At 44.0% G+C, this 22,792-nt stretch overlaps 1 protein-coding gene across 3 annotated transcripts in view; it reads left to right on the top strand.

Moving 5' to 3' along the window:
* The window catches only part of Cow (Carrier of Wingless), a 42,215-nt gene extending 22,453 nt beyond the window's left edge, over positions 1–19,762 (top strand). The window contains exons 2-11 of one of the 3 annotated variants that reach the window (NM_001104413.3): positions 8,113–8,179; positions 8,348–8,450; positions 8,561–8,929; positions 13,302–13,450; positions 14,064–14,278; positions 14,362–14,481; positions 14,548–14,644; positions 14,877–15,263; positions 16,277–16,414; positions 17,550–19,762. In NM_001104413.3, the coding sequence (NP_001097883.2) occupies positions 8,113–8,179; positions 8,348–8,450; positions 8,561–8,929; positions 13,302–13,450; positions 14,064–14,278; positions 14,362–14,481; positions 14,548–14,644; positions 14,877–15,263; positions 16,277–16,414; positions 17,550–17,656 (1,752 nt within the window). In that variant the 3' untranslated portion in view covers positions 17,657–19,762. Of the gene's footprint in view, positions 1–8,112; positions 8,180–8,347; positions 8,451–8,560; positions 8,930–13,301; positions 13,451–14,063; positions 14,279–14,361; positions 14,482–14,547; positions 14,645–14,876; positions 15,273–16,276; positions 16,415–17,549 lie in introns of all 3 variants that reach the window. The other 2 variants (NM_001170224.2, NM_001275928.1) reach the window with 2 other exon arrangements.
* The last annotated feature ends 3,030 nt before the right edge of the window (positions 19,763–22,792 follow it).

Here is a 22,792-nt window from a genome sequence, read left to right as displayed (position 1 = left end):
TAAATGAAAATTTTGTATATTGTAACAATTATCCGGGCAACGCCGGAAACTGTTTGCGTTGAGCACCCAAAACCTGCAGAACTGCAGAGATGGAACCCCGAGGATATCGCCTAATCCGTTATGGGCGCATTACCTGGCCAAAAAAAGCAAAAAAAAAAAATAAAAGCGAGAGAACTGATATAATCCTCCTCTGCCATTTACCATTTACCATATCCCTCGGCCCAGAGCGTACATTTCCTTTTGTTCGAGCTTTTTTCAGAGCCCATGGCAAAGTTTCGGTAGTATGGAAATATGGAATGGGAATTGGGTTGCTGGCGGACTGACAGCTCAAGGACAATCCGGAGGGCATGCGTTTGCATCGCCTGGAGAGCTTCAATTTGTGTGTGTGTGTGTCAGGCATTAGGTGGAACGAAAAAAAGGAGCTCAGCTCTTGGCAAGCACTTTAGCAAACTGCACTCACAGTCGACATCGATATACAAAAAGTGCTGGCCAACAGTGCGTATGCGTGCTGCTTACTGCCTGCACAAGGCGAAAGCACTCGAAACGGTTTTTATTCACAACTTGTGCGAATGTCATCAAAATTGTGGACCACTCGGTCTGCAAATTGGATGCACATTCATAGAGCTGCTGAAAATGCAAATGCAAGTGCGTCGGTAAAAATTGTGTGCTTACTTAATTAGCAGTCATAATTTAATTGATCGACATTTATCGCTTCGTTAAGGATAATTATTACACGTACTCGCATTAAAAATCCCCCGGCTTTAATTTTGATTGTTAAGCCTAGCATTCGCAATTCCCATAATTCAATGGCCTCGAATGCTGTTTGCTTTGCCAATTAATCGCATTCGTCGTTCAATTATGCAGCTACCAATAGCCAGATGCAATAAAGCAAATCAAATATTTATTTAGCCCTTCGTTTGTGGGTGTATAACATTACAATTTTGTTCGGATGCATTTTGGACCGGTGCAAATAATCGGCTTTGCTGCTGCATAAATTACATTACATTCAAAATTGGTACTGAACTACACAGCTCCACTACTATCAAATGGGACTCAGTATAGTTCGAGCATAGAAAGTGTGGCCCAGGTGGAGATTACAAGCATATTCAATATGCTGAGAAACTACTCGAGTAAATATTTCATTTTTTTTGATTTGGCCATATTAAGGAGCAGTAAACTACTATGCTTACTTAAAATTAATGGTTATATAATGGGAGCATACAAATATTAAATTATAATAACTTCCTTTAACTTCTGTTTTATACATTTTGTGGGAATAAAAAGATATATAATCTAAAGGGCATAATAAGTCATAATAAGTCAAGTGGCAAGTAACTCAGCCATATGCCATTAAAGTCTAAGAGACCAGATTGAGCATTATTTATGGCTCAAAGTACTGTTCCTTGTTGAAAATGCAGTCTAACTAGTGGAAAAGAAAACAGCCGAGCCAGAAATCATTGCATACTTACGAGCGCTGAAGCCGCCGCGAAGTGCTGAATCTCTATGAATACGAAGCGCAAAGCGTGCTAAGACTGATAAGGAGGCAACAGGCAGAGCACTGGGCAATTACAGGGAACAGAGATTACAAAACCCAACGACACGAACAACAACACAAACAGCAACAATAACCGCGAGCCACAGCAGCGCCATCAAAGCAAAGAACACACAAAAGTTATGATAAATGCAGATGGAGCACGGCTAACGGCGTTATTGCCTGTCATTTCTCATCAACGCAGTTCGACAGGATAAGAAAGTGGGCATGGTAGTGGGAGTGAGAGGGCACACGCAGCGGATAGAAAGAGAGGGCAGCAGCAACAGCCAACTTCCGGGTGCCGCCGCCATTTTGCTGGGCTGTAATGGCTGCCAGGAAAATCCAGGGTGCGCCGTCTGAATGGCTTGTAATGAAAATGGGAAAGGGAATGGCAATGGGAATGGGAATGGGAATGTCGGGCGGGTAAAGCGGAAAATAAAACATGATTTTTGCCTTGCTTTTATTTTCTATTAAGAGCGCGCAACTGCGAACAGCACCACCACCACAGTTTAGCCCCTTTTGCGTGAGCGATGAATTGCAATTTGCTAAGTTTTTGTTTGCTCTGTCTGGGAGTTGCCGATGTAACTCGGAAAAACTTCATTTTCCGCTACTTCATTCGGGGTCTCTGTGTGCTTGGCAAGCAAGTTGCTGCTGGCTGTGGATGATTAGGTGGGGTGCAGTGGGTTGGGTTGGATGGGTTGACAATTTCTTGTCTGCCACTCCCGCTTTTGCACTTTCTCCTCGAAAGGCGGACAGCTGGTCGTGATGTGTGGCAATGAATTGCAGTGCCATTTTGCCAGCTTTTCCGTGCCAAAGCTAAAGGATTTTTAATTGTAACTGCACAGCGAAAAAATGCAATACGCTTAAATAAACGAAAGTTGCAATATGTGGCAAGGCTTAAATTAATTTTAAATTCTTTATGTACTGTGGCTAGAATATGGTATTCATGAATGAATTAAACTAGTTGAGAGAGAATTGCAGAAAATCTAGTTAAGTGACTTTATTTTATCATTATATAAAAACAGATATATAAGATTTCCATCGTATTTATTTAAATGAAAAGGATTTCCTAAAGTCTTGACCATTGAACTCTCCCCATTTGCTGTGCACAAGTCACGTGAGTCAGACCGTCGGATTCAGAGTTGGCCAGTGTCATTTCCAGCTATCTGGTTTCCTGGCCAACTTTAATAGCTGCAAACTGGCCAACTGGTAAGCTGGCAAACTGGCAGCTGGCTAACTCGGCTCCTTCCTGGCAATCACATCACACCCACATTCATATCCGGAATGGGGATCCGCAGAAGGACTCTGGACTCGCCCTGCTAATGACCGCTGCTAAGTGCCTCGATTTGTGCAGTGCACTCCGGTCGAGCAGAACTGCAATTAACTAATTGATTGAACTATTCAATCGGTGAAAATGCACGCCACTTTAGGGGCGGGAGCGTGTGACTGGGCGTGGCCGGCTTATTAAAGGATTGGCGTTTACGGAGCGAGCATTTAACGCTCGTCGCCGACTGCATTCAGTGCCATATCTGTGGCCTTTGTGGCGTGGCCGGAGCACATTGCTCACTGGGAGTTGAAAGCTTTTAACTGCCCCCATTAGGACATGGCAAGGGGTGGGGAGATAAAGGGGCGTGGCTCTGCCCGCATAACACTGTGAGTTCGGTTCAGTTGAGTTCCTATTTCTGGCCAAGTAATGCCTGACTGACTGATTAATGGCCACAGAAGAGAGGCAGAATACAGAAGCAGTTGCAGCTGCCGAATGGCACATAATCGATTTTCCGTAATGCATTTAGACCCGTTGGCTTCCTTCATATCCGGAATCCCTTCAGCATCCCGGTCATAACTTTCCACCTTTATCGGAGACCAGGATCTCTCACTCACCTTGGGCCGTGTTTATGTGCCGGGATTTGTAATAAACTTGTTCCAATCTCTGAGCCACAACCACAGATGCACGTTTCCGGTTACCAAATGCAGGACATAAAAAATGCCAGCAATCAGATGGTTACCACTCCGCCACCAAACAATCCTCCAGAGTGTGGCTTTTTTTTTTTTTTTTTGAAGAGTGCTCGACGTGGTCTGCCCTTTGTTTATAAATAGGAATTGCAACCATGTAACCGAGTGTATCTCTTCCACATAGGTAAGCACATTTTAGTGGCCTTTGTTGGCCAGGATGGTGCCGTAGTCCTTGCACTAGTTGCAATTTGTTGCAGCCTCGCTGCTGCTGCTGCTGTTGCAAATGTTTTATGACTGCAATGCGGTTGGCTGCCAGCTGCAAAATGCATTTATGATGCATAAACATAACGGCCAGGCTAGGCCTTTCCGGGGATCACGTTCCATTCCAGGTGGCCCCGGGGTTTATTGTCCTGCCGCCATGAAACATGAAACCAAAAACCTGAAACCTGATGCTCCGTGCAAAATGCGGCTTGCAATGTTTTATTTAATACACGAATCGCATTATTCTTTTTATTGCCGTTGCAATTTTCCAATTTTCCTCCCAGAAATCGGTGCGACATCAGTTTTGACAGCTGACCGTTATGGTAATTTAATTAACCATTAAAATGAGATTATGGTGTAATTTATGCATGTGACAGCGGCAGTGACAGCGCTTTTAATGACTCGTCCATAACTAATAAGTCCATTTCATTGGAGGAGAATGGGACATATGAGCAATTAACTTACCCACTTTTCAGTTCCCCAAATCACAATGATGATTGCAAAACCAGGGGGATTTTTTTCCTGACTCCTAGTGACACTTTTCGCCCAGCCAAAGAATGCAATTTCCTGGCGCAAAGTCCGCTCCATCTGCACTTGGCTTAGGCCACTTCAAAAGTTTTGGCCTCAGCTATATATTGATGGATTCCGATGGATTCGGCCCGCTGCCTGCCAGGGAACAGGCGGATTCCGCTACGGAAATGTGCCAGCCCAAAGTCCGGACAGGCGGCTTATAGCCATCCGCTGGGCTGTAATAGTAATAGGAATTGATTTACCATTTTGTGTGCACGAAAATGTGCAATTTATGTGCTCAGTCCCCCATCTGACTCAGCATAGATAATAGCTCGGCCGGATTGGGGACACACAAGCCACGTACCCCACTGCATACATATGTATGTATATATATACACCCGTATCCAGGCGGACACATAAATCCGGGCAACCGGGCGACTGGGTGAACGGGCTAATGCATTTTTCAAGTGAAGTGCATAATTTAGGAGCGAAGTCAGTCAGTCAGTTGGTCATTTTTCGGGGTCCTGCATTTAGCATATCAATGGATATAGTGCCTCGTTCAACCCTGATCTCTTGTACACTCTAATTGCCGCAGATTCCCGCAGTCCCGACCACATTCATATTTTATTGATTGACCGGGGCGATGGCTGATTGGAGGAGATGGAACTGAAGGAGGTTGAGCATCACCGCATCATTGCCAGTCATTCGATGTCCGCTGAATAATTTACAACAATTTTGGGACGAGCAACGCCCAGTTGCAATCCCAATTCCAATTCAGATTCGTTTGCAAAAAGGCGAAATTTGCGTTTTAATGCGAATTCTTGCTCCTTTTGGGCCGCGCTGATTGCGCCGAATGCCGCAATGAGTTATGTGCCAGGGGATAGAAAATATATGGCCATCGATCGAATCGGGATGAAATCGGTTTGAATTAATGCATGAGTGCAAGTTAAATGGAGCACAAAGGATTTGGGTCCGGGCTTAAGCCGTCAAACGGAGATGTACACACACACACATTCATACATACATATATACATACGTACGGTGAAAAGGATATCGATTTGGGGGGCACAGCCAACTTAAAAATTACATTTACATAATGCAACCAAAATTGACATTCCTCCCTCGCAGCTGGAAAAGCGGCGAGCTCAAGCAACCACTAAAATGTTTGTTATTCTACCCTTAGCAAATAATAAAAAATAGAAGAGAGAGCGCAAAAAAAAAACAATAAAGAAATCGCTAGAAATTGCAGAGGCAGCGGCTACAAGAAAACAAAAGAAGATGAAATAAGCCCGCAACGAAAACAAAGTCGTAAATTCAATTTAAAGCTTGACAGATTGCCACAATGCGGCGAAAAAGGGGGGCGGCCACCAGCCCAAGGGGCGTGGCAGCTGGTCGGAACAATGCAGCTGGCTGCAGTGGTGGCAACAACAGAAAAATGGCGTCAGTAACAATGCCGCCTTTATCTTTCGCCCAACAAGCAGCTCAAAATGTTTCCCTCAGTGGAAAAAGGGAGTGCTCCACTCGCAGGACTCCCACTCAAGTCCTAGTTCTCCCATTTCTCTAGGGGGAACTACCATCCAAATTAGGGTCAAGTTTTCGCTGGAAGGCGCCGCTAGAGAGCACCACCAATTAAATGGGCTTTAATAAGCTCAGCCACTTAAACAGCCAGAAATCTGGCAAAGAGGTTAAACGGCTGGCAAACTTTGTGGGTGGTGGCTGGTCTTGCTTTCCCAGTGGGTGGTGCATCTGTGGCTGGTGCTTGACTTATCCGCCCGGCTGGCCTGTGTTGCATTATGTTTCACTTGCAGCTGGTGCTTTGACCCAGTTTAGTGGGGCATTTTTAAAATGCCATGCTGGTGGCTCATGTCACCGTGCTGCCTTTTGCACAGCTGCGTTGTGTGCAAGTTTATCACGCGCCCCCGTAGAAAAGCCACAATAAGGTCAATCGCATGGTCAACGAGAGGGAATAGCGGCATCAACCGGTAACCCAGCCGCCGATTTCAGCACCACCAGCTCCAACAGCACCACTAGCACCGCCAGTACCACCAGCACCACCGGCACCGCAGCAAACACAGCGCAATTAAAGCCAACAAACAGAGCGACACAGAAGCTGGCCGCACAGATTGCCGGCCAGGCCAATCAGCGAAACCAGCCGCAGATCCACATGTCCATACAGAGTGAGAAATCGAAGATAGTTAGTTAAATAAGTAAGAATTAGTACACGAAAGCTTTCCTTCTCTCAATCAAATGTAAATAAAGTTAAAGGCCACCAATGCAGGCACTATTGTACCTGATTTTTCTCAGTGCATATAGGCCGTGCAATCAAAGGCGAGCGTATTAAAGCTGCAGGAGATCCCGTTGCGATGAAGAGACCCAGCGGAACGTGCCGGAGTATGTGTGGGCGCGGGCTGTGGACCAAAGTGGCTGGGAAGAGGCATCTCGGCCAACAGGATGGAATGGGCGATGAGGAAGGTTGGGTAACCGGGGCAGTAACGTTGCGGCCGCGGCCAGGAAACGCGCACAAATTGCGTTTTAACGCATGCAAATTGCCTGCGTCCACGTCCTGGGACGAGTTTATTGCATTACAGTTGGTCGAAGGGCGCTGGGCGGAGTGGGGCGTGGTCATTCGAGGGCGGAGCTGGGCGTTTTGTTGGCAGTAGATGTGTGTCCCGCAATTGCCACTTCGCACTTGAGCGATTTCGCGCTCGAATCGGTGTGTAGTGTTTGTGTATATGTGTGCGTTGTGTGTTTGGGTGCATCTGGGCAGAATGTATGTGCCAGCCTGACATGCTGGAAGCTTTCAGCTGTTTCAGTTCAGTTTCTGTCGCTCCTGTCGCTTTCATTAAGCCAACAGACAGCGGCGATTGCAGTATCCGCCGCTACAGCGAAGCCCAAATAAAATGGCCAGTGGCAAACGCCATGGCAAAACTGTCAAGTCCGCGTGAGCTTAACTTTTGTTTTTTTTTTCACTTATTTTTGCCATTTTTCACAGCCTATTTTGCAGCTGTAGGCGCTGTTGTTGTTGTCGCAGCTGCTGTTAGTGGAATATACATTTTATAGACAAGTTAAATATTATGCATACGCACCATTGCACTTAATAACATTTCGGTTCGCCTCACAAGGCCCAGTGTAATGGTGTGTGTGCTTCGACATACACCCACACACCATTTGTGGGCGTGCTTAAGCTGCGTGCTGAATTGAATTAAATTAAAATAAATCTGCAAAGTGTCGCATAACTAAGCAAGTCAAGAGTATGCCATATTTTTTAGCTTGCAATCCGATTTGCATATGTTCATTTGGATATGAATTTCTCTGGCAGGCAGAGAGGCCTCTTCGGATTGTACAAAGCAATTTATGTTTTATTCGAGATGGATTTGAATTTTTTCCATGCTTTAATCTATGAATCCCATGTTAGACGGCTCCATTTGTTGTCATAACAGATGAACTATTGATCATCATTAGAAAGGCACACATACACTCATGTGAAACTCCCCCATCACGTAACTATTTTTCTCCTATGACTCGATACTGTTTGCTTTTCAACTTTCCCCCAGCAGTGCTGTATGCTATTGCTATTGTGTCCTAAAAGTCCATTTGAACTGCCATTACGCATACGCCCCGTGTGCTTGCCGTGTGTGTGTGCGAGTGAGTGTGAGTGTGTGAGTAAGTGTGTGGATGGCTCAGTGAGTCTGAATGGGTTGCGTTTGTGTGCATGTGTGCATTTTGACAGACGTCAGTTCAGTTCAGTTTGGCTTGTGTACGCTTTGCATTTTTTATGCATTTAAATAACAAAATTAAACTAGCAAATGTTTCGCATACAATTTATTGTTTCTTTTCTCTCTCTCCCTTTCATTCAGATAAACAAAAACACGCAGAGCAACAAGAATCTGGGCGAGCACAAGCGCTGGATACACGATCCCTCGAGTGAGTAGTAGAGCAAAGCAAAGCCAAGCAAAGCAAAGGATTTGCGCACCATTTGGCCCCTGGCTTCGGTCAATTAAGTTGTCACTGGAGAACTATATATATATATACATACGTGTATATGCACAATATGGTATGACCTATTAATAAATTATATTCGCACGCCTGCAGGTGACCTTTGCCGACCGCTGAACTGCAAGAAGCGTGAAATCTGCCTGCTGGAGGACGAGTTCAGTGCCGTTTGCGTGTCGAAGAAGGAGCTCCACAAGAATCGGTAAGTGGTATGGGATGGGATGGTGTCGACCCGATGAGCCAATTAAATTGCGAGGTCCGAGCCGAAGGCCATCTAAACTTAAACCCATGCCAAACCATTGCACATTCCAGTGATGAGATAATCACCAAGGCCAAGTATTTGGAGGAGGAGGCCAAGCGGCGTGTCAACCAGCAGGACAATCAGGACAGCCAGGACGCGGAGGATATCAACAACGACGACGAGGATAACAGCAGCGATGGCGGCAGCAGCAACTCCAGCCCCACAGGCACCAACAATGCCCAGGCCAGTGTCCAGGGAAATGAGGAGACCGACGACGAAGATAAGAGCCTAAGTCTGGGCGACGACGACGAGTCCAAGGAGGATGATGTCTTCTACGAGAACAGTATCGCCGCCGGCGATAAGCAGCAGCAGCAACAGCAGCTATCCCAGCCTGCTGCAGGACCTTCCGTTATTCAGCAGGACGACGACGAGGAGTTGGAGTGAGTACACTTAGAAAAATTGTTATAGAACTGTTTATTGTGACCCCAGTTCATTTTCATATCTCAGTTCTTCACCTAACTTTTTAGGTGTGTTTCAAACAATTTATTTCTCGCTCTGTACATTATTCGAGTGTTTAACTTTTGTGTCGATCTTTTTGTGCCTGCCTTTGAGTGGGATTTTACATTTCATTAAGCAAATTCGCGTCCACAAAAAGGGGTTGATTGTGTTGGCGATGCGGGACAGAGGGTCACCTTTGGCATCCGGGCCACCCGTACTCCGAACTTCGTCCGATTTCCACGGTCGCCATGCTAATAACAAATTGTTTTATCGTGTATAAAAATTCCGCAATAAATTCACAGTGCTACAATTTTTAGCACGCAGCCTTTGGCCTGTTTTTGCGTTGTTATCGTCGTTGGCTTTTTTTGGTGTTTGGTTGTTTGGATGTTAGCTGGTGGCACACTTTTGGCTGAATGGTTCAATGGGCCGCAACGACAGCTTTACGGCCTTTACCCTTTGACGCGTGCCGTCGTCGGATCCCTTGACTTGTTCCGTGTTATCGCTTTGACCCTAACCCAAATTGTGGACTGGCACGCGAGCAGGGCCTCCACACAAAGAATGGACACCAAAAGGGGCAGTGCCTTGGGCTATGGAGTGGGAGCAGGAGCCAGGAGCTGGATCAGGTGTGCCAGCGGCAGAGTCCGGAAAATGAAGTCAAAGTCGAGTCGGTGTCAAGGCTTGATTGGCCTGGGTTTGCACGGGAAAAGGGTTGTGAGCGGAAGTTGTTAGCAACAAACAGTCGATATCCTTTCGCAAAATATTGGGTAATATTTCATAAAATTTCTCGCACATTTGCAAGGATTTTTATACAAAGACATCCCTAAAAAAACAGCGTTATTTGCATGTTTTTTTTTTAACGCACACAACATTCTATCAATGTTCTAAAAGCTTTTATTGCAAATATTTCCATGTACTACAGGTGAAAAAAGAAATACTTATAAATGTTTTAATACAAAAAAAACTAAAGAATCTTCTTGTTTACGCATTTAATGATATTTCACTTTTTCATTATCTTTCTTCTATTAAATTAATAAATGTGTACGTGTTAAAGCTATAAAGAAAATGTTTTTTTTTTTAAAACCAGTTAAAACTCCAAAGCTCCTCCAATTTTGTTTTCCCCAAAACTGCAACCACTAGCCAACTTCTTGGACTTTTGGGCCACATCGAAATCCTTTGAAATGCATCCTTCATCCGAGTGTTATAAAAATGTTTTCGCTTCTTGTTTATGTTCGTCCAGTTTATCGGTTGTGTTGTCGTGTTCAGAAAGTTAAATTTTATGCCCGACATTTTCATGTATGTATATGCATTTGCAAGAATTGAGATGTCGCAAAGTTTTTATTTGGATCCCTTGGCGGCTGAAATGAAAACTAAATTATCGGGAAAAGTGCGAAAAAAGTGGTAAGTAAGTAAGGCGTTGGATTTCATGCTTTTATGCTGGTTTTTTGTGTGTTTACTACAGGCGCCTGTAATTGAATTAAAATCCACTTGGCAAACAACTGCGAGTGGTGGGTGTTTGTGTGTAAAAATCAATCTATAGGCAAATCACGCGCCCGACCACATTCTCCATTTTTTCACCCAGCTCCCAGCGATGATATTAACAATGGCTTTTGACATATTTTCCCTCTACTTTTATGTTTACGAATTTTCCTTTTCAATTTTGCTTTTACGAATATGTATATACATATATATTCCACGCTTTGCATACCCACATGTGTATCTATGTCAATGGCATGAAATATGAATGTGTCACGAAGCCGTTGGCAAAATCAATAGTTTGATCCATAGCCACATATCCATATACCCATATAGCCATATAGCCACAGCCAGAGCATTTGCCACTCATCGTGGCAGCAGGAGCTGCTCCAGTTCTCGTCTTTCCATTCAGGCGCAACTCAAACAAAAGACCTGCCCCAGTAAAAGGGTCGTCATCGTCATAGGGGGGCACTTCTAATAGACCAAAATGCGAGGCAACCTCCACAATACCCATTGCCCCCCCAAAAAACTCATCCAGCTGGCTGGAGATGGAGACCGAGTTCGGGCCATAACTCATGTGTGAGACGCTCATTGTTTGTTGCAACAATATGCCATCGCACAGTGGCTCAAATGCGAGAATAGAGGGGGTATCTGCCTTGAAAAATATTACTATTAGGTAATAAAAATAGTTATGTATTGTAATGACTCGTTGGAGAATATTATCTATCCCTTTGTTTTTTCCTCAGTTAGTAGATGAGTTAAAGGTACTAAAGATAAAGTACATATACATACTCATAATATATTTTTAATGTACTGCCTTTAAAAATAATACGATTGACTTTTGCTGCCTTCTATCTGCAACTCCCTACAAAGGGATTCGAAGATTTTGCTTGAATAGGACACATACCATGGTTCAGATCGCACCTCAAGCTGTCACAACTCAGCTATGTGAGTGTGTGTGTGTGTGTGAAAGTGGGCAGTGTGTGGGTGTGGATGTGATGGCCTGCCCCTGGCAGTTATTCGAAACCACTGAGCTGTTTTGTGGTCTGTGCTCATGAAGCTGTCGGCTTCAGCCATTTTAGCAGGTGGAGCTACCGCTCAAAGGAAGACCAACAGGACGCCGAAAATTCGGTTGCAAAATTGAAAGCAAATATTTGAGTAAAAATTTACACATTTTTCACAGAGACACGGAGGCGGCATTTGATGGGCAATTTGGTCAAAGCAACCGCAGATGCTGGGCAGGCCATTCAAGATGCCATCGCCATCGGCATCGTCATCGGGACAATGATGTTGGCGTTGTCATTGGCCAAGGATCGCATTATCAAATTTATTCGCCTCACTATTTACTGTTGGTCCTAAGAATTTTCATTAAATTTGTATAAACAATCCGGCGAAAAAGGGCAAACAAAAGCGAACCGGAAGCGTGCAAAAGAACATGCGAGAGAATTTTTAATTAAAAGTAGTGAAAACACACACACACACAAACACATTTGCATACACACACAGCGGGAAGTGAAGGATATGCATATCCGAGAATATATTTACTTTGGTTTTGGCCATTGGTTCGTTTACATTGGCTCTGCAATGGAATTGGCCAGCTTAAGAGGCACATATGCAGATGCACGAGAAGCCCTACGACAAATCCAAATGTGCTTACATTTTATTGAATTCTAAATTATTTTTCTACTTCTCTACTTAACAATTTTTTAGTCAAGTCTTGATGAAATTCATTTAGCAAACGCACACAAGTGGCATGCGTTGCAAAGCCGAGCTTGACCCGAATAATTGGCCAATTTTCAATTAATATTTCCTTAAATTATAAAACTGAAAACCCGACGAAATCCACTAATTAAGAATGCCAAATTGGGGCAATTAGGCAAATTGATTTCCATTCATCTGCAGTCGGCGTGGTACAACCAAAAATAAATGTGCAAATTTTATTTGAAGCCAAACAAAAAAGTTCAAACAAGGGAGAATACATATACATATATACCAATATATATATAGATCTGAATAAAATTATGATATAGGGGAAGAGAGTGGCAGCGAATCCATGACAGGCCAATTAAAGCGACATCGAAAAGGATAAAAATTCTCGCGGAAGCCTTTTTTATTGAATGGATGGCTTCTGACAGTAGCAACCATTAATTGGAGTAATCGTTTTGTTGGTTTTATTTATTAAATGGAAAAAGAATCGCTAAATTGAAGGAAGGGTTAAGCTGTTCTTTTGAGTTTAAAAGATGATTGATTGGCACCAGATAAAGGGTCATGTCAATTAAAAGCGTATGAATTTCACGAATCACAAGGATAATGGTCTCCCCCTTCTAATGGGTCACGTACACATTCATTGCTGAAATGGAGTCATATATACGAAACGCTAAATTATATGCCTTGCCCAAGTCCTTTTCGTTTGAGTTTGCTGGCAGTTTAAATATTTGCTCAAATTATTAAATAAACTTTCGTCCTGCGCCCCGTCCTTGCCTCAATCCACTGGCCAATCTCATGGCTCGACTGTTTGCCAGGGCGTGCGTGCAGCGCATTTTAAATAAATATTTAAATAAATGTATAAGCAAGCCCCTCCTTCTGCCGCTCACCTGTCCAACAAGTTGTCCGCCGGATTTGGCGGAGGGATGTGTGGACAAAGACACTACATAAAAAAAAAAAAAAAAATATGTGGAAAGAGTGGGGAAAGGACACAGACTTCATTTGCATAAAAATTAATTTTGCATGTCATCTATTTGTTGTCGTTGCGCCCCTTGAGTTTTACTTTTCTGATTTCAGACGGCATTCTAACTGCGCTCCTGTTTCGTCTGATTTTTTTCCCCTCATTCTTTTTTGTAGCAACTGCAAGCCGTGTCCTGTGGCCAAGCCGACGTTCCTGTGCGGAGCCGACAACAGGACCTACTCATCACTATGCAGATTGGATTATCACAATTGCATACATTCGACGTCCATACGGATCGCCTGCAAAGGATTCTGTCCCTGCAAGGGTGAGTCTATCCCATATCCTCCATTCCACGACCATAACAAACGGACTAAGACAAATAGTACGGCCTTCCTGGGAGTGGAATCAAATGCTCCGCATAATGAGCTCCAGCCTGGCAGTCGGCCAGAGTCGCAGGACGACGAAAAACGAAGGACCTCCCACGTCCCTTGACTACAAAATAAATTGCATGCATATTTTGTGACAGCCTTACTCGTCGCCAGTTGTTTGCCCATGAAAGTATGCTGCAAAAACTGAGCCAACAGCTAAATGCGATTTGTTCGAGAGGATTTAGCATTCTTCCCTCCTCCTCCTCATCCTCTTGGCAATTAAAAATTCCAATTACCAAACAATGGTTTTTGGCTTTAAATATATTTCTGCCCCGGCACATCACTTGTTAAATATTTAATAGGCCGGCTAACAAGTAGCCGACGCCATTGTTCCATCGCCCATTGTACAAAAGGGGGCCCGCAAAACCACTCAGTCAGTCAGCCAGCCACGTTAATTTTCAATTTTCAGTTGGCCAGAAAATAAAGCAAAAGTATGCCTTGTTTGGGGCTGCAAAAAGTTTGTCTGCTTCAACGATTTTCTGACCGCCATTTTGCCAACGCTTTTCGCAGAGATTGTCGATGGAAAGCGGCTGCAGCGCATCTCGGGCTACAACAACAAGTACAACAAGAAGATCAGCCTGGACCAGCAGCAGCAGCAGCAGCAACAACAACAACAGCAGCAGCAGCAGCAGCAGGCCTACAAGGACAGCAACAACAACAACATCATGATGAACAGCGGCAACATAATGGGCGGCAACAACAACGACTTCAACACGATCATGAATGTAAGTTAATGTCTAACATACACATACTACATACATACATACAGACATGCAACAAAGTTAAATTTTTGGTATTGGTATTGCAGGACAAAGAGGACAATAACCGGCACAACAACCACATCAATGCCCAGTACACTTTCACGCCCGAGGAGATCAAATATGACAACAAGCACTACAAGTACCTCAAGTACACGGCCTACAAGAAGGTGAGTGGGTTAACCAGAATATCCAGTGGCCTCTTCTCACATATCAAATTATTTGGCAATTGGCAGGACTCCAAGTACCAGGAGGACAAGCACAAGATGCGCAACTATAACGAGGTGGTCGAGAAGCAGCAGCAGAAGTTCAATAAGAACAGCAACTTGAATGGTGAGACATTGCCAATTAACACAGAGTGTATGTAATACATACTATGTATGTAGAACACATTTTGGCTGGCACTTGCAGTTTGACTTTGATTTGTGGTATTATCAAATATTTAGGTTATTCCAAGTTGGCATAGAGGTTACCAATTTCTGTCTGAAGGGAATAGCTAACTCAAATTTCTTAAATACATTTATAATATTCATGATACAAGAATGCATTCATTTTCTTGCCACAGCCTATCCATCGAAATCGGCAGAGTGCAAGCCGCAGCAACTGACGGCGATTGGCAACCGACTGCTGGACTGGTTCTCGGTGATCATGGCGGACAGCAAGAAGCGGCGCCAGCACAGCCAGAAGTCAAAGGCCCACTTCCCGCCCGCCTGCAAGACGGAGGCCAAGTGGATGTTCGGCCACCTGGATCTGAATAACGACGGGCAGCTGTCGCTGCAGGAGATGTACGACCTGGAGCATGACCAGAACGAGCGTTGCATCAAGCCATTCATCGACACCTGCGACTTGGACACGGATAGCTCGATCAACACACGGGAATGGTGCAGATGCTTCGAGAAGACGGATCGTCCATGTGCCGCTGTGCGCCGGAGAATCGCCGGCGACTTTGCAGGTGAGATAGGTACAGGTGGACATTTCTCTGGCTACATAACACTAATACTTCTATGTTCTCTCTATATTCGTATGAGTTGTGCTGGGGTCCTGGGCCTTAGTTATGTATATTCCCTCTACCCCCGAACAAACATCAACCTATAGTAAACAAAAAAAAAGAAGAAATTACATTAAAAGTCAATTGAAAGAAAACCTAAGACCGAAAACGAGAAACCAAACGTGAAGCGATAGTAATCGCGCAAAGAGTAATTTGGTTTCATTGGGTTTTCGTTACTTTCACTTTCACTTTCACTCAGCCGCCTCTATTGCCATCTCTGTCGCTGCCTCTGTTTCCGTCTCTTTCTGTCGTGCTATCTGCCATCTCTTTCGGACGGCGCTTTGTTGCCCGCTTAGTGTTTGTTTGTCTGACACTCTTTGCTCCTACTTTACACGCGTTGGAAACCTTTTTCAAACTATAATTAAGCGCCTGACAGCTAAATAGAAACCCTGACACACTTACACTTATACACTTTTGTGAGAAACACCCTAACACACACAAACACACACACACACACTGACACACAGCAGTTAACAGAAGTAACCTTTTTTTCGCGCCGCTTTCGTTGCCAACTTTCGTTTTGTGCTCGCTACCCCGTTTTTTCTATATCTTCAACTTTTAAGCCAGCAAATTAAACACTTTTAACAGCCACACAGAACTTTTCCGTAAACTCTGAACCCCCTTTTCTTGCTACCCGCTGTAGAAACCGCCACTGTCCAATGCTTTTTGTGTTTGCCTTTTTGGAAGACCCCCTTCTATACAGTATTATATATATATATATATACCAACTATATAATTTCTTACTTTGTTCGCCCGCCACACGACCCCAAACCCAAAACAAAATAGATCCAGCAACAACTTGCTTGTGCCGCTTCTCACCAAATCCAAAAACTAACCCAACCATTTGTGCCCCATCAAGTTGCCCCACTAAAACGTTGCGCTTTTTTTTCTCTCTCCGGCGTTTGTTAACTAATTAGGAGCCTACGCACCGGACTGCGACATCCAGGGATTCTACAAGCCTACCCAGTGCCACAATTCCGTGGGAGTTTGCTGGTGCGTGGACAAGCACGGAGTGGAGTTCGCCAACACACGCACACGCGGCAAACCCAATTGCGGTGAGTACCTGGCGAGATGGGATTTTGTGATTCGGTTGGGATGAGGGGCAGGGCAGGATAAGGGAGCAGGATGCAAACACTTAACCCAACCATTTGGCGGGGGTCATAACAAAGGGCCAACAAAGTTTCAAAAGGCCATAATCAGCGGGGGAGAAACAGTGGAAATGGGTTAAGCTGGTCAGTTGCTATTTGCACACAGCTGATGTTTCTGAAGAACACAGAAAGTGGAGAGAAACACAGTTCACACACACTTTTCTAGGAATCTAACAAACCAAACCATTTAGCAAATGAGGATATTTAAAGCAGAATGTTTAAAGTTGTGGTCCCAAACATTCATTTATTTAAATATGACTTTCAAACCGATACACCCTAATACAGAGCACTAAGACCATCGATTATGCGGAATAAATGCTCATGGGCGGCTGTAATCCTCAATGGTTTTCATTCGCTGCAATTGGTAGCCGCTGCCAATTAATGCGGAATACCGTTGGATGAAATAGTCCAGCATAATACTCGTGCTTCCTTAACCGATTTTCGTGGCAATCGAACTGTGTCGGGCCCACCCATGGTTAGCCACCTGAGTCCTGGCCCATCCAACCGTATTGAAATATCAGCCTTTAAGCCAGCTTTTATGGCCCAGTGCTGGCATAACTCAGCTGCCGCAATGCTCGAGCCGGCTAACGGCAGCGAGAACACCTCGCACTCCGGTGCGTATACGTAATCTGCTTATCTCTGCCGTCCCATTTACTTGGCCTATACTCTCAGTATAACGGTATTTCGGTTTCCCGGGCCGAGTTGATTTTAACCGAGCACTTAAGGTTGTTAAAGTTGTCAGGAGCACACGGACAAGTTGTGCTGACCAACAGCGCGGACATTGCCAGGGGATCGGTAATTGAGTTTTCCTATTAATATCGCACATACGCCATGCATAACACATGAAATGGCTGCAAAGGGGTTTCCGTTCGTCCTGCACAAAAATAACGAAGAAGGACGCTCTGCGGCTGACCGCTATTAGACATGCATGGCAATGGCGATGGCGATGGGTTAGATTAGTGGCAGGGAAATGGTGGAATCGGGGGAAATGGCCACATAAATCCGAGCACACATTCTAATTTCATGTTCAATATCCAAACAGAGTCCGTGGTTAATAATGCCGCATCGCTCACATCCGATGACGAGGACGAGGGCGCCGATGACGAGGACAGCGCGGAGGGCAGTGCCGATCAGATGCTGGTCTTCTAAGCGAAACCACAGCTCCTCCAGCAGCTGGGGCAACCGATGGCGATAGCCCTTGGCCCTGGCGCATCATCCAATCAGCGAGCTAGCGTTATAACAGAAAATTAATATTATTATTATTATGATTGCAAACAAATCGAAGAAAAGTGGAAGTAAAAGCGAACGCAGCAGCGAAAAACCCAAAAACAGAAACATAAATGTGCAGTAGCCAAGTAAGCGTTTTTGAATAGAACTACGAATAGCAAACAGCAGAAGCAGCAAAACTCACTCACTCACACTCACACACATCACGCCATCAAGGATAACTAAAAGGAGCGCCACCAGGACGAGAGAGCAGGACGAAACTGTAGCATAGTTGAAGGCGCATCGCACGCAAATTGGCAAACCGCTGATCCCAGCAGTAGAACAAATACAAAAAACAGAGAACCACCACATATACTCACCCATCGCAGGCTCATGTTATTTTTCCCCCATTTTTCGGTCAATCAGCACAGCCCAGCCAGCCACGATTTCGCCTTTGTTATCATTGTCGTTTGCACGGATGGTTGACCTCAGTTATAGCCAGTAATCCGTCTATTTTTTGCCTTTCGCAGCAGAACTAGTTCCACTCATACACATGTCCTTCTCTGCTTTCGCGACACACAACACACGCTAAGAATTCCGCCCAAACGAAAAATATATTAAAATTTATGTGATAAGTTTTTGAAATGAATGAGAGTACGAACGAGGAAGGCAACTGTCCATCTGTTAGCTGCGAGTCCAGTGCCCTCAGGATCAAAGGATGGCAGAATCGAAGGATTGCAGCATCGCAGGATCTGAGGATAGCTGTGGGTAGCTTGGGATCGTAGGATCTTAGGATTTTGGGAGCATAGGATCTCAGGATCTTAGGGTCGTAGGAGTTCATAGCCGTTGGATGGATTCGGTGGAGACACAGGAACGTGTGGCCAAAACACAAGTAGTTCGAGTGGGGAAATTTTGGTGGAAATGTGGCAGACTCATAGTTGCATATGTACGAAACATAACCGCGTTCATTTAGTGTTACTTACCAGATAAATAGTGAGAGATCCGGCGCTTGCAAGGCTTTGTCAACGTCGGCTTAACGTCGTTTGTATCAGCACCTGCCAGGGCAAAAAAGAAACTCAGCACCTGCTTTTACGTAAACACACCCACTTTCCATTGAGCACTCCAGGATATTGGAGATATGATTAAAATTTCCACACACTCGTAGGACATACGACATTAACGTAAGGAAAGGACTCGGCAAGAGATTCGATAAATGGCAATTCGCTTATACATGCATATATGAATAAATATATAATATGTTTACCGTGTAAGTATATAAGAAGCATAATTAAGTGGCAGCAAATAGCAGATCGTCGAACCGTAGCTCATCCCAGTTTTTTTTTTTTTAATTCCGCCCTTTGATATTTTCCGGATGTGAAAAAAATTAAAACGTAATATTGGAGTTTTAAACACATTTATGAGCGTGGAGGAAAGAAAAATAAGAACATTGAATGCTTGCAAAATGACGAAATTATATAGCCAATTGTAGTAAACAAAACCAATGCATATAAACAAACCTTTTAATTATAGCAAAAATTTATAACCAACAATGAACATTAATAACAATCATTTGCGATCAAGCGAAGAGTGGAGAAAAGTATCTGTTTTCGGCTGCATTTAAAGTAAAGAGCAAAGAATAATAAAAATATAACTGACTATGTACTACGATTACGATTGTATTTATGTATGTATTTATTAAAATGCAAACTGCATTACTTCTAGGAAGCCATCACAGTTTAAACCCAATTTACAGACCTTTGGCACTAAATCTTCCTTGACAATTATTATAGTTTTTTTTTTTTTTTTGCATTTCTGTTTAGATTTTGTCCACTCACAAATATTATATCCATAGAATCGTGTTCATGATAATGCGTAATACGTAATGCATTTTGAAAACTTTTACTTCGATTCGATAGCACAGGTTTTCGTTTCTACCAACTACGATTCGTTTATGTACGGAATGATGAAATCAATAAATATTATTTAATGCAATTAAATGGCTAACTCTTTTCTTCAACAATCGTCAGCAGGTAAAGGATCTACTTCAGCAAACTACTTCTCTATTCACATTAAACAAATTGTGGAAACTTGTGACATTTAAGCTCGAAAACAACGCAAAAGCGGCAAGAATGCGAATGACTAACAATAAATTTACGGAGCTAATTTTATGCGCACACAAGCAGCAAAAAAGCCAAACAAAAAGTCGGCTAAAAGCGAAAAACCAGAAGAACTTAACGAGGGCGACGCGCAACAGGCGCCCAAAACAATTATGGCACAGATTTAAATAAATTTCAGTTTGCTGGGGATGTCGCGATGGCTCTTTTGGCTGGCGGGGGTCTAAATGGAGCACACCAAGTCAGTGCCAACGCCAACCAGTTCACACGCTAGTTGCAAACGGACCCCTATATCGTCATATAGCCAACCGTATAGCCAACCTTATGGCCATATAGCATATAGCGGTGTCAAGGGTGCTGAACGTGGCGGCAAACGGAAGTTCTCGGCGACAATTAGGCAACACACATCACATCTATTATATACATACTATACGTACTATATATATAATGTGCGCCCCGGCAAAGTTGCACTTGCATTCCTAGTCAAGTCGTTTAGTCAGTCACTCAAAGTTCACAATTGCACTGAGAGAAGAAGGAGGTTATCAAAATGCAATTTAAAGGTTTGAACTTTTTGTAGTCTGCTTCAGAACATTGTATTTGTTTGTTTCAACTAATAGAATTACATACCAATTCGCATAATTTTACTACCTATATTTTTCTCTATGTAATCAGCTTGCTTGTGTTTAGATTTTTCACTAACTGGCTTCGTCTAAATATTTGGCTACATCAACAATCCCGGCTAAGTCTGCGTCGGCTCATTTGCATAATTCTGTGAAGCAGACAATGCGACAAGTTGCACTTGCAACGCCTGGCTGCACGGCTCGAGCAGATTCGAGCCCCGTTTGCGAGACAGAGACGGAATGGTCTGAACCAGGCCAAAAGGCTTTCGTGTCAGCCAGACGGTTTTGTTGGCGGTTACGGGCTGCATACCCTACCAACACCCCCCCCCCCCTCTCGACACACACACGGAACAACCATGACTTTTTGGCATTTTTAATTAGTGCTTTGATATGTACGCTGCTTTCTGCCACTATTTTGTTGCATGCAGTTGGTAACTTTTATTTTTATGCGTCATTCAGGCGTCACTAGGGGGCCACCATAGTGTCGCACATAGCCACTCGCTAGTTTATAGTTCAAGGTGAACATACGTAAGAGTTTTGTGGCACTGGACTGGAAATAGGCTGCTAGTCCTTTGTGTTCGGCCATAGCGTTAAAAATTTAAGCCAACGCCAGTCGTCCTGCGCCCATGTTGCTGCAACATTCTGGCTTCGTGTCATGCCACTGAATGTTTCACATTATTTAACCCCCTTTATTTTTTTTTTTTGTGTGGCACTGGCCAAAGGTCCAAAGGGGCGACATGCTGCAGGGGCGTGGCCTGCAGCTGCTTGCAACGGGCAATTATTGCGCAGTTATTGCATGTCGTGTGCAATGCCTATGAATTATTACGTATACGCAGTGTGTCCACGGCGAAAACGAAAGTCCGGGAGGGGGCGGGGCGGTATTCATGCTGCAGTTGCCCATAAATTCAACGAAATTGCTACAGTTTTTATTTGTAATGACTGGGCATGGTAAGTTAATATGATTCTTCATACTGATTAAGTGCTTTTGTTACTTTTTTAATTATTCAAGTAAAAATATTAATTTGTGTTTCATGGGACTTTTTGTAGTAGTTACCCTACTACTACATTAAACATTAATTTCAAAGAAGTAGATATACGAGTAAATGGGCAATATGAAAATTTGAAAAAGGTAAAGCTTATGATACTAACTAATGCCAAATGAAAACTAGGAGTATGATAATAATATGAAGATAGCCCACCAGGCTATCCCAAAATCGTCATCAAATCCAATGGTGTTCATTAAATTAGGTAATCGCATGTGCCCTTATGTCAACCATATCGCCGCTCAACCAAGTCATTTCGGTCGCTGAGGCAATCGAGATATGGGGCGCCACCGACCTTGGCCAACATGCTCCACATTGGGCTCCAAGTGGCAACCGCAAAGGTCACGCACAGTTCGCCATTGCGAATCGCATACTGCCAATGGAAACTACATTGCGTATCTGGTGGCCCTTTGATGGCGCTCTAATTAAAGGCTACCTGCCACTAATTAGTGATAGACAATCGTCGGGGGAGTTCGGGTGGCATCGTTGGCAGGCACTTAACCCAAGACAGGGGGGCCAACTGGCATTGGATGGCCGTTTTTGAATTCGTATGTCGGAAGCAGTCGATGCAGGGTTGGGGGGGATGGAAACAAATGTTGTCAACGCCAAAACCACTGAACTGTTAAAAGTGCCATTGAATCCAACAACGATGCTGGGCGCAACTGTGCAAACAAACAAACTGTCGGAAAGACAGCAGCAACATGGGCATGCATGGCTTGATACTCGGAGTCTGTTCGATGGATCCCACCTGAACCGAACCGAACTGAACCGTGCCCCGGCCAGATGAGGCGCCCCACCCAACGCCACTCTTGAAAACCCCAAGCCCTTTGCACGCGCTAAATAGTTTTGTTTATTGCACATTGAAACCGAGCCAGCGAGCAATTCCGGTGGCTGCTCCGCGCGCGACACACTCCAGCGATCTAATCAGCAATCTCGACGACGACCGGGCTGACATGGGGTTTCTCATACGCTCGGTTAGACGCGACGTCGACGCTCGATCGAATATTTTCCCAATGCACTGGCAGAAAATGTGTGGAAGTGTGAGATTAAGCTCATAAATTAGTAGTGCACTTAATGTGGAAAATATTAGAAACAACAGTGAACAGTTGATTGGTTCTCTTATAAATTTTATTAATTATTGAACATTTGAAGAAAGATATTGATTAAATCAACTTTGGATGTATACATATATATAAAAAAGTATATGATGACTTTCATGTTGAGAGGTCATAACTTTGTAATGATATTGGTTCTAGTCATCATTTCGTGAAACAGCTGTGCAAGCATTCGATTATATGTGGT

Source organism: Drosophila melanogaster, chromosome 3R, assembly GCF_000001215.4.
Source record: "Drosophila melanogaster chromosome 3R".
Classification (NCBI taxonomy): domain Eukaryota; kingdom Metazoa; phylum Arthropoda; class Insecta; order Diptera; family Drosophilidae; genus Drosophila; species Drosophila melanogaster.
The sequence above is the reverse complement of the archived record's forward strand: the minus strand, read 5'-3'. Positions and strand labels throughout refer to the sequence as shown.